The sequence below is a fragment of the Etheostoma cragini genome, chromosome 5, assembly GCF_013103735.1.
Source record: "Etheostoma cragini isolate CJK2018 chromosome 5, CSU_Ecrag_1.0, whole genome shotgun sequence".
Classification (NCBI taxonomy): Eukaryota; Metazoa; Chordata; class Actinopteri; order Perciformes; family Percidae; genus Etheostoma; species Etheostoma cragini.
In genome coordinates this window covers 9312085-9325208 of record NC_048411.1, presented here as the reverse complement: position 1 = coordinate 9325208, position 13124 = coordinate 9312085, and the positions used below count along the sequence as shown (strand labels likewise).

At 40.4% G+C, this 13124-nt stretch overlaps 1 protein-coding gene across 1 annotated transcript in view; it reads right to left on the bottom strand.

Annotated features, from left to right (window-relative positions):
• The window catches only part of olfml2a (olfactomedin-like 2A), a 32662-nt gene extending 22065 nt beyond the window's left edge, over window positions 1-10597 (bottom strand). The window contains exon 1 of the mRNA XM_034872371.1: window positions 10297-10597. Coding sequence (XP_034728262.1) covers window positions 10297-10365 — 69 coding nt within the window. The 5' untranslated portion in view covers window positions 10366-10597. The remainder of the gene's footprint in view (window positions 1-10296) is intronic.
• Between the last annotated feature and the right edge of the window lie 2527 nt (window positions 10598-13124).

The following is a 13124-nucleotide window of genomic DNA, read 5'->3' as shown; positions in this document are numbered from 1 at the left end:
CGCGATCAAAACCGAGAAATGATGCATGATCCCAATTTCGAACCACCAGTGGTACATTGAACGCAAAACAGGTTAAAATCCACATCATCTCCTGTCAAGGGTACTCAAGACCAAAACCGGGAACAACATTCCAGTCCAAAGAGTCCACCGGTTTTTAATCTAATTAGCGGTGCTTATGATAAACACTATGTCCTACTCTGCCCCTGTAAAGGTTAACTTGGTACAACGAGGGGATTCCATTGAGGCCTCAAGTCTGGAGAAGAACCATGAGGGTCGGTGGCTTAGACCATATACTGTAAACAACATCACTGGCATTAGCACCAACGTGTTAATTAGCTGAACACAAAGTGTATCAAGCACTCGCTGCTTCTGCGGGTACATATCTACATTCCTGTTGGGTCTGTTTGCATGTCTGGACACTCTCTGAACTTTGAAGACTTTTCAGTCTTCACAGCATGAAACCAAAATGAGGAAAAGAATAATAACCTAACACTACTGTAATAGTTAAATGAATTCATTAATTACTTCTGTGAAAGTTCCTCTTTTGCCACAGCAACATTACAGACTCTGAAAACCCTTTAAACAAGGATTTTTGTAACACATTTGCTTTATTTCCCTACAGTTCAATCATCAGTGTGCTGTGAGGGGTGAAAATCCCTTTTGAAAACACACAGATACAAATCAAGTTGTCAATATGGCTTCCTAATAAAATCCACATGCTGTAGTAATTCATTCACAAGCACAAAGAGACACAAATTATTAGTGTGTGTGTGTTGACCTCAACAACGAACGGAATGATAGATTTTGCCAATGCGTTTCCCCCCGGATGATTAGTTACAGCAGATGTTATGGGAGATGTTCAAAAGTGGCAATTGATCAAAGCTCAGTGAAAGATAATTTTATTTGAGGAAAAAAACAAAAGACATTTTTATGAAAAAAATCAACCTGCTAGTTGAAGGCCTTTATATGCTAATAAATGAAATGTTTATAGTTCAGCATGACAGCTGCTCAGAAATCCATTAATCATTTGCTATCCATAACAATGTTACATTGAATTTGTGTTAAAGTAAAGAGACGGAAAGGCACACTTTGATACAAAAAAAGCATGCTCAAAAAATGACCCCATGTTTTGTTTTCACTGCACCTACAGCACGTTATCTGATCTACCTCACAATGATTGGAAACGGGAAAAACACAGGCTCCGTCCCTATAACAAAACCTAACGACCAGCACCTCTAAAGCTCATAAATTACCACTGTATATCTTGTATATCTCATAAACAAAGACTGTATAAAAATAAAAGTATAAAAAGGACATACTGTGATTTTATTTATTTCTTGGTTACACAAAAGTGTTGCTCATGAGCCCCCCAACACCACAATCTTGTTTTAACACTTTGTTTTCTTGTTGTTGCATGCTCATTTCTCTCTGTCTTTGTGATTAGCTGATTGAGGTTCATATTTATCTCACAATCTTCTAATTTAATTCACAGCAAGAAAGTGAATGTGCCTATTTCCCTTCTCATAAGTGTTGAGCTATCCATTTAGGATTAGGGAAACATTGTACTGTAGTTATGGTTAATAGAAAATGCCCGTTGCAGGTCTATGAAGTGGAACAAGCTCCAGTACACTGATATGATCATGTACTACACCCCCACCACCCCAACCTCCACACCCTTTCTGGGCTGCATATAAATCGATGCATCACACTTTTTCCTGCACCCACAGTTAAAGTTAGAATTGCACCTGAATTGTACTGTGCAGAAGAATATGGAAATACCTTTGTGGATAGGCTGGTACCTCCAACATAACCCCACCCATCAACACAAACGCATGCGATGCAAGGTCAGTTGAGATAGCCATTGTAATATCTGAAAAATACAATATGGCTCTGTGTTTTCATCTCATCCTTGACAAAAGTATGTCCTACAACTGTTCTCGTGAACCAACCACATACACCTACGGGGAAAATGTACAGTAATTTGTGTGTTTTCCACATTTAGTACTTAACAATTTTGCTTTGCCAGACCTTCCTTCACAGAGCTGCGGAGGAGGGTCTGTCTAGTCCATACCACATTTTGGGAGACATTGCGCTGTGGTTCAGTGGCATTTCTTTAAACCAATCATAATCGCCATGAGTGGTGCTTAGGGCAGGACAGAGCCATAGTGTCGCTGCAAAATAGCCTCGGGAAGGAACTTGTTTTGGTGGAAAACGTTTATTTTTAAAAGTTGATTTAGTCGTGCAACAGAAAACTCAGATTGGACAGATAGTCTAGCTAGCTATCTGGATTTACTCTGATGAGAGCTACAGAGCAGTTAACAATTATCCTCATAAATCAACCAGAGTCTAAAATTCCAACACAGAGAAAGCAGAAGGTACCAGAAATCCAAAGAAAAGAGCGACATCCGGCACCGGAGCAGTCCCGGAAGTGGAACATCATGGATATAGCACCACATTGATTGCTGCTAAGATCCACATAGGAAAATGGTTGGGTGGATGGATGGGTCGTTAAACACAGGGCTTACAGCGGGGAAGCAAAGTTAATGTCATGGAAGACGTCAAAAGTTAATGAGAAAACCTATAATTTTCACCAGTGAATTGGGTGTTCTTGTCCAAGGAGTACTACTTAAATTTATATTTCACCATATATATTTGATATTTCAAATTGGGTCGCTTATGTAGTAGAAATATGAATAATTTTTTTAATTGGTGCTTTCTAGGCCAAGATAAGCCAGAGAAAACACACCAAATTCCAGAATGCACTTGCTTTCCTGCTCCAAGAGTCCAAAGCCAAGCCTACCGTTTATAGACATAGACAGACAGTGAGGCATTCATCTCAACTAAAGTGTGTTTTATTGTTATTTCAACCATATACTGTACACAAAACAATGTTTTACCGTGGCTCAAGTGGTGTTATACATTTAAAATATATAAACTCAACCTTATTTTAAAACGACATACAAAACAGGCTACATTTAGTGCACACATTATGGGCTTCCCAAAGTTCAGCTAACGCAATGGTAGCATTAGCACTTAGAGGGATGTAAACACCGAGTATGAACACAGCTTTGAATTTGCGTGGAATGTAGCATGGTCGGCATTTAACAGTCACAAACTCCACCAGCGGTTAGCAGTAGTTTGATAAAAGCACCCCCCCCCCCCCCCCCCCCCCTCTATTTCTGCACCAGTCAGTTTCTGTGTTAAAACAGCCTACCTCCACTAGTTGCCAGAGCAGTAGCTGCTCAAAAGGCAAGCAGGCCTGGTAGCTAGATAGTCCGGTACTCTGTTGTTCAGCCATGTTTCCACATAAACAAAAGCACATTAGTCTCTAAACTCGCGTTCGGAGTTTCGTTGAAGGTGGATGTAGTCCAGTTTGTTGTCTAATGATTGGACACTTGCGAGCAGGATGGATCGGACAGGTGGCCGTCTAGCATTAGCTTCACACTTAGCTGGAACTCCTGCCCTTGTTCGCCATTTACGCTTTAACGCACAGCGCCGTTAAGGTCCCCTTACCCGGCTAGAAGCATAGGGTGACACCGCTGACTGAGGTGCTGGTCTCTGTAGTGTGTCAGGTTTCCAATCAGTAATAAAGTTTCCTTCATATTCTCCGATCTGGACAGCGGTAGTTTGAATAGACATAATTGCTGTAAAAGTTGGCTGCTGAAAAGAGAGAGCTGTAGCTTAGCTTCAAGATGGCTGACACTCGACTAGCTTTGGCTCGCTTCGGGTAAAGTGTCCAACCCTTATGGGTGGTTTGAAAACATGCAGAACTAGCTGCCTTGTAGTCCACAGCCTCTGGGCAAAAATGGGCAAAAAAGCCTCAGATGACGCAAAACAACAATTTTCTTTTTTTTTTCAGACACAAGTCATCACACGGTCATTCGAAAATACTGGGTTTCTCTTGATACAAAGCTAAATACTAATTGGTGAAGTATGCCTTTGAGGGGAACACTGTTGTAACTTAAACCACAATCCAGAGCTGCCAACTTTTCCCAAAACCTTGGAGTTAGATTTGGGGGGGCCAACCCATATATTTGCCCTGCACAAAGCAATTTCTTTGAATCTTTCAGCATCATTATCCTTCAGGCTTGAAATTGTGATTTGCTATTTTTGGGGGGGATGGGGTCTCTCCCTAGGGGGGTCTGGGTGTATGCCCCCTCAGGAAATCTTTTTGAAAAATAAACCATTAAATGGCACTTTCTGGAGAGTTTTGTGCAAAAGAAATGGAGAAATCAAGTCTTACATGACATGTGCAAAAATCTAGGGTTAAGAGCACTTGCATTGTTGTAGTATCAACAGGTATTAGGGCATTTATATAATTTACATTATTAATTTCTTATGATGTAAGAACTGACCCAGATAATGGACCCAGATAATGAGCCACTTTACAGAGACAGAAGCATATGTCAGCAGCAGCTGAGAAGATTTGGGTCTGTGGTGAACAGGTCCAGGGGTCCCTGCATGGTGTAGGGACCAGGGAACCAAAGTTAAATTAATGTTGAGGGATAAACTAAGACCACTGAAATTCTAAAGAAGTAGAACCACTGATTTACATAAATCCTTTAACCTTTGTGCCAAGGCTCAGTAATGTTTGGCCCTCATCCTCTGGGCCACACTTACTGTATTAACTTTTTTGGGAAAATAAAGACTATTTGTTCATTTTATGAAACATTGAATGAATTATTTACAGTTACATTTAGAGATGCACAGAGGTTAGAGATGCACAATAGTGGCCAGACGTTGCAGTAACGTATATAGTATAGTATACAGTATATAGTATAGCTCAGATGTGTTTCATCAGATTTCTGCTCATGTTTACAACTTTGTGCACACTCAAAATATAACTTCTCCCATCTCTCTTGTCCGAGATTTGGAGAGTTGTAATATGGTCTGCTGTGCATGTTATTGCTCCGCTGATACGGTGGATCTCATTCAGACCGTCTGACAGACACAGAGGCCCATTTGGGTCTCTGGTCTCTGACTAAGTTTAGAGGAGGCTGTACGCTGCTCTTCATCGGAGGTCTACGCAGATGCAACACGTCACTTGCAACAGCAGAGCGAGTCCACTACAATGAACTGAAGCTGCTGCGATTACCAGCCGCGCTGCTCACCTCTATTGTTACAGAGAGAGTGGTCACGATGCGACGGACGGGTCTGTAATACTCAGAGCACATGGGATGGATCAAGAAAAAAAAAGTTCTCAGTTGGCAACATTTCGACACTTCCACAGTCAGGGAGCGCTCTTGAACCCCCTCGCAGTCTCTGAAAGCACAACTACTCGATCACGAGTGGCTCAACAGGTAGAAACATGGATAAACTCATCTTCAGAAATTTGACCGACAAGGTTGACACTTCAGCGTGAGAAATCCCTGACAATCTCTTTTCTAATCTTAACTAGTTGTTTTGATGTCTAAACTTAACTGTCGTTGTTGTATGACGTTCACTATTTTGTTGGCCTCTGAAAGGACCAACACCTCACGGTGCTCTGTACCCGGCTCAAAGTCACCTTTCCTTGGCTAAATTTAACTGTAAAGACTGCTATGTAACGGGACCAGCTGGCACTCCCTATAATTTCGTAGGATATCATACGAATTGTTGTGCATACATTTTTGTAAAATATCATATAAACATTCTGCACAAAGAGCACAAGTCTATGCTGCTGTGCTGCTTTGGAGGATTGAGAAGAACAATTTTTTGTAAGAAATTATAGTTGTTCTTTGTATGTGCACAAGGGCTATTTGAGGGTTTAACGTTATCTATTTTTAATGAATCACAACAAATGTCATGCATTTATTCATCCATGTTTGCAACAAGGGCCCAATATGTGTGAGGTTAAGCTCTACAGGGCAAAGGTGCCTGAGAGGGATTTCATGAGACTTCACATAGATCATACAAAAATGTGGACATATACTCTGTCTCCATCCATTTGAAATGTATCTGTGATCATAAATCTTGCTCTAAAAGATTAAAAGATCTGCTCAGAGGGAGAAAACGGACAGAACTATGTGAAGGCATAGAAGCCTGAGAAAATGAAAGACCAACGATGCTTTCAAATGCACACATTGGGAACAAGTCGCTAATTTAGATTGACTTGTGCTAAGATTCTGGTGACATTGGACCTGCGGGCACAACAATCCATCTTTTACTTCTAACTATAATTTCCAATTGACCACAGGCTTTATTACAATGAATTGTTATGCAACACACTTTAAATTAGTTAATTTAATGTTGATGGATCAAAACCAGTCAAAATCATGTGAGGGAGCTGGAAGTCATCCGCACAATCTATGGAGAACAAACAACCTAAAATATAATATCCATGATGGCCATTTTGTACCAAAGCCAAGCAACGTCAGCCCTGTGTAAAACCCTGGTCATGTGCGGGGCCGTGTGCACCTGGGTCGTATGGTGGATGTTGACCCATTCACACTTACACCAAATACAGGTTTTTTTTCCGGATCATTGGCTCAGTGTGAATGAGGTATTAGCGTCTCTCCTTTAAAACAGCTTGCAGCTTTGTTTCAACCACAAACAGAGAGACTCTCTGCAGACTGATGATGTTGATGTTCATCAAACCCCCATGTGATATCCTCAGTTAAATGAAAGCATGCTGACATAAGATGGTGTGATTAAATGTTGTTTCACATAAATCGTGGCAATCCTCTATGGCTTAAAGTCAAAGTCCAGCACCTGTAAGTAATAATATTACTAACAATGCATTGCATCTAAACTCAGCAAAAAAGAATTGCCCCTTTTTCAGGGCAGTGTACAGTATATTAAATATACTTTTGTAGAAATCAAAATAATTTTAGATGCAATTTTCAATGCAATCTTCATTGAAAAGGGTTTGAACAATGTCAATGTCAAAAGACTGTAACAGCTTGCAGGCGGTCACAGTTATAAGAAAATTAGGAAAGTAAAGAGACCTTTCTACTAACTCTGAGAAACACTAGAAGAAAGACACCCAGGGTCCCTGCTAATCTGCGTGAACGTGCCTTAGGCATGGATCCACAAGGTATGAGGACAGCAGATGCGGCCAGGGCAATACACTGCAATGTCCCTACTGTGAGACGCCTAAGGGCAGGGGCACACCAACCCCATAGTTGGCTGTCGGACAGTCTGGCAAGGTTGGTGACCCGAGTCTGTTTGTCTGTTTGGTGTGTTCTGTGCTGTCATCCGTCATTTTGGCCGACCAGACATGCTTAGTCGGAAGGCGGGCACTGACAGTTGTTGGACTCAAATGACCAATCTGATTGGCGGTATGCTATCCGGGAAACGAGGAGCGCGATGAGTGTGACTAGAGTCTCTCAATATCTGACAAAAATCTTTTAAACAGACCTTTGTTGATCTGAAATGAAGACAGATTCAGCAACTACATGGCCTATTTCTTGCTTAAAATTTCACGTTTCAGTGAGTAAAGTATAGTAAAATATGAGATAGTATTCTGAACAAGCCGCCATGACAGACTATATGCCAGTCTACAGAATCACTATAGACCAAAAACATCACATGTATGATTATTGTGACAGAAACTGTCACTTTAGGTTAATAATATTCTGACAGAGAATTCAAACATGAGTCCTCTAACTTACGTCTGAGAGGTTTGAGACATCATCGTTAACATTAGTCCAAAATAAAATTGTTTTGAAGTAACGTTAACATTATCTTAAGTGGTCTCAAAAACAAGAATGGCCTTGATTAACGTTAAGATAACTATAGCACTGTTACACTAAATCAATTAATTGAATTTGTTTTTAATACGAAGCTATAAATACCGATATTGTATCAGTTAGTATTAGATTATTTTCAAATAAAGTAAAGCTGGCTAACCCTAACCTTACTTAACGGAATGCTAGCCAACCAAGCCTTGTCATTGCTAGCAGGAGAACAAATGTAGCTGACCAATACTTAATAAAGTTACTGAAACAAAAAACAATTAGCTTTAGATAACAAAAAAAATATGCTATTACCTCTAAGTGTTTTTCAGATTCGATGGTAAATTATTGAACGCCAGCAGTTTGTGCTGATTTAGTGGGCACAATTTGCAGCACATCTAACAAGGCTGATTCAAGACCCCTTTGCTTTGCGTCAGGGTCCCGATCACCCAGTCAGGGTGGTATTCGCTATGGAAACCGCCTCGCTCTACGTTATCCCTTATGTACATTCCCATCCAAGTAGATTGAATTTGGTATTGATGATGCAAAAAATGTAAAAAAGTCGCCACAAAAATAAAATAGTAAAGTAAAAATATCTTTAAAATCTACTTGAGTACAGTAACAAAGTATTTGTACTTCATAACATCCCATTTCTGCTGATCAGTCCAACTGCTTTTCTGCCGAGGGTCGGCCGTCTGGTTTGTGTGTCAGGGGCTTAAGACAGCGCTACGAGGAGACAAGAAGCACAGCTGATCGTCCTCGCAACAACATCTGCATAAACTCAGTAAATCTGAATATCTCACCTGTGGGACAGGTAAAGGATGACAACATTAACCCCAAGAACTGGCCAGTCTGGTGCAGTTCATGAGAAGGAGATGCGCTGCAGTACCTAATGCAGCTGCTGGCCACACCTGATACTGAGGGCTACTTTTGATTTTGACCCCCCCTTTGTTCAGGGACACATTATTCCATTTCTGTAAATCACATGTCTGTAAAAATGTTTCAGTTAATGTCTTAATTGTTAAATCTTGTTCATACAAATATTTGCATATGTTAGGTTTGGTAAAAATGTAAAAGCAGTTGAAAGTGACAGGTGAATATAACGCTTTGTCACAGACACTCAAGCTTTACAACACGAGCCGTTCACCATATATCACCTCGATAGAAAGGGAGGGGAAATTTTTTTTAGTGGTGTGGGAAACCGGAGCACCCGGTGAAATCCCAGACATGGGGAGAACATGCAGGCGCCACACAGAAAGGCTCGGTAGCTTCTTGCTTTGAGGCCACAGTGCTGACCACTGAGCCACCCTCTGATGCCCTCCATGTATAAATGAGATTTGTCTCTCAAATATGCCAGTGCCACCAGTTTGACGACTGGGAATCTCCATCAGGAGCTATGACACTGCTGCATGATGAAGAATGTTGCCGTGTAATGTGATGTAGGGCAGTGTTTCTCAAATGGGGGTACATGTACTCCTAGGGGCACTTCAATGTACTACAGGGGGTGCGTGACATTTTTGCAAAAATGCTAATTTAAAAAAAACTCCTAAACGATAGTTTTTCCAATACCACTTTCAGAAAATCTATTTTAACACCACAAGAGCATCAATGAGGTCCAACACTGATGTCACCACTGATGATGGACCAGGTGTTGGGCGGGGTTTGATCAAGTTCTTCCACACCAAACTGGGAAATATTTTATTTATGGTGCTGTGTGTGCTCGTCATATTGAAACAGAAAAAGGACAAACTTCAACTGTTGCCACAGATAAAAGAACTCAATCTAAAATTTGATTGTAAGCTGTAGATTTAGGATTTCCCTTGATTGGAACTAAGGGGCCTGGACCAAAGCAGACATTTGACTGCATAATATACTACAACCATCAACACTCGCACATGTTGCGTCTATCACTGTTATAATTAGTAGGTCTAACTGGGTTTACTCTGCACTGATCCATTGCTGCTGATTTGGCCTTTGATTGTATCCAGAGCAGACAATTGACTCTCACACACCATACATGGCCATACACATGCAACAGAGCCTCTGGTCTTACAACATGTACTGGACGTGTACTATGTTTTCTGGCAGAATGTGTGTGTGTGTGTGTGTGTGTGCTTGTGTGGGGATCTGGATTAGGCTGAGGGAGAGAGTGAGGGGTTATTGGAGTCCAGCAGCTGTGCAAACAAGGGCAGCCAGATATTACTTTTACCCCACTGAGTGCCATCTCTCCCACACTCTGCTGGCACAGACCGGAGGTATCATTACACAAACTCATCGTTACTCATGTCACACAAAAGCCCTCATTTGGAGGATTACCACGGATCACAAAATGGCACATATCTTGAACCCTCTGCAGGTTTTGGACAGAAAATGTATGCCTAAATGTCTGGTTTTGGGAAAAAAGTTTGTCAAGTCACTTATTTGTCTGAGGCAGAGGCACCATGATATGGAAGAGGTGACGTTGTAGTGATAGATCTTCAGTGATTATGAGGTCCTATAGTGACCATTACTGACTCTGAACAGCCCTTGTTTCAATGCAATAGTAATAGGCTACAATGCAATAAAGCCTGGGAATCATCCAAAGGGAAATAACATAAAATAATACATATCTAAAACCCGCCTGCATTATGTCTTTTCTTACCTTACTGTGTGAAGACGCATCCTTACACAAAACCAGCAGACATGCGATCAAGTTCGTGTATCTCCACATTTTTCTCTCCTAGTGTCTGGGCGTGAAGTTTACAAATCCAAAGCGACAGTCCTCAATGCATCCAGTCCATGAGGTAGGAAATTACTCTATTTTAACTCCATTTCCTTTTGCACACAGGGAGGATCATATAGAAGGCTCTGTGTCCGTCTGTCTGTGGATGTCAGTGTGTGTATGTGTGTGCGTCCTGTGGAGTGCGCTCCTGTCTGCACCGCGCGCTCCGTTTTTCAGCTTGCGCATCATCTGTCCTCCGCTGTCCTCCACAGATGGGAGGGGTTTAAACACAAACATACCCAGTCTGTGTTTGGACATCTATATTTGATGATATATCGTAATCATAATTACCTTATTAAAAACGTGTCTACTTCTCAAGTTTGCCTTTGCATTGGCCTACATGTTCATTTTAAGAAATATCCGTGTGTTTACAGTTGTGTGACTGTATCTCTTTTAACAGACGTTGTCCGTCTGTGCTCCGTAGTGAGCTGTTCAAAATCATAGACAGTGAAAGAAATGGATCAACAGATCCCATTGTTCCGGACGGAGACCAGTATTGATGGCCAAATGAAGCTTCAAGAACCAGTGTCCTTTTTTTCTAAGCCCACTAGATGGCGCTCTTGGTTTTAAGAGAAATCCATAAGGCATTGTAATTCAGCGTATTCCCAACATAGAGAGCGCCATCTAGTAGGCTCAGAAAATAAAGACACTGGTACACGAAGCTTCATTTGAGAGTGAAGGGTATTAGCAGCACTTTGTTAGTGAGTTCTGAGCGTTACTGTGCAGCCTCCAACTGAGCTTGACGACGTAGATGCAAGGGAGTAAGCCTCTCCTCTCTAACGGTAACTCCTATGCCGCCATTTAAATGCTACCAAGCCATAACCCGCCGTTAGCATTGCATTGACTGCCATTCATTTTGGTGCCACTTTGACAGCGAATAACTTTACATCTGAATCGTTTAAAGACTCTATTTGTCCGTTTTTATTTCTAAAGAAACAAGACAATGTTTAAAAGTCTTCATTACCTTGTAGCTCATGTTATGGCTCCGTAGGAGAAGTTTTTTTAAATAAAAATAGGCAATTTTGTCATAACCACCAACTTACTGTTGCACAGAAGAGGAATCACCGTATATTACAGGGTAAGCTTGCAGACAGTTTGGACTTAATTACCAATGTTAACTAGCATTTTAGTTTGCAATAATTAGCCTGTGCCTACGTTATCTCCTAACATATACCTATGGTCTCCGTTTCTGCTGATTGGGAATGATTGAGATTTCTCTTGGCACAGCTACCAGAAGACTAACAACTTTCAGACACGTTGCTCACGTCACATCTACGTCGTCAAGCTCAGTTGGAGGCTGCACAGTAACACTCAGCCATCACCGGAAAAGTGCTTCTAATATCCTTCACTGGTCTCTGTCCAGAACAACGGGATCTGTTGGTACATTTCTTTAACTGTCCATGCGATGATGTGACGTGGCAACCTGTCTGAAAGATGCAAGTCTTCTGGTAGCTGTGTCAAAAGAAATCTTAATCATTCTGAATGTTTACCCTGACAATACGCTGATTTATCAACTATGCAACATCAAGTTGTGTGGTTACGACACAATCGTTAGCCTATTTTTACAAAAGCATCGGCTACGGAGCCATAACGTAAGATACAAGCTAATGGAGGCTTTTATACATTGTTGTGTTTCTTTAGAAAAAAAAACTCTGACAAATAGAGGCTTTCAACGCTTCAGATGTAAAGATATTAGCTGTCAAAGTGGCGCAAAACTGAATGGCAGTCAACGGAATGCTATCGGCGGGTGATGGCTTTGTAGCATTAAAATGGAACCATAGGAGCTGCTTGCTTACCCCCTTGTTCACAACGCCACTATTGTAAATTATTGATTGGATTAGTGAGGGTGAAAAGCACCAAAAAGTGTCTTATCTAAAAGATTTTTAAAAAGTCATAGTATTAACAAGTCACAAAAATGGGTCAAAAGCATAAAACAAGTGTTGAAAAAAAGTTTTAATAAATAAAGATCTGACTTCATTTTAGAAATGTACTAATTGAGCAGCTTTCTTTGAGAATATTTTAAATGACAGTAAAAGCTGTCCGTTTTTCGATTGTATTTACACAGAACATTTCCGTTTTTTGATTACGGGAATATGTCTGGGAAACGGTCTGCCAGAACTTTTTCCATTATTTTTACAAATGTATTTCTTCGAGTGATGCTCTTATTCATATGCTCTATTAGTCTGTGTGATTTAATCACATATTTTATCACACAGCTGAAAAGTCAGCTGAGAGATGCATCGATCTATACTTATATACCTATATAATAACAACAATATAAACAAAAACAGACCCATTGTGTAAGTCATCATCATTTTTGTATTATATTAATTTACAATGTAGCTAACACTTTTATTTTGTTTGTTTTATTTATCTTGGACAACACCAACACACTGTAAAAGACAAAAAGAAAAAAAGTGATAAAAACACTAAAATATAAGAAAATCATGTTCAAATCAATCCAAATCATCTAAAAAAACAATAAAGGATGGATTTAAGAAGGAGCAGGCAGAAGCATTATGCTTACAAAGCCCTGCCACTACTTTACAATATCTTGTTATCACTTACAAAAAGAAATAGCTATGCATATACGGCATGCACAATTGTAAGTCATGCAATATTGCAATAATTTAAACAACACAACAAAACACTGTTTGTTCATTCCCAGTTTTATATGCATGTCACCTGTATTGGTCAAATTCTTGAAT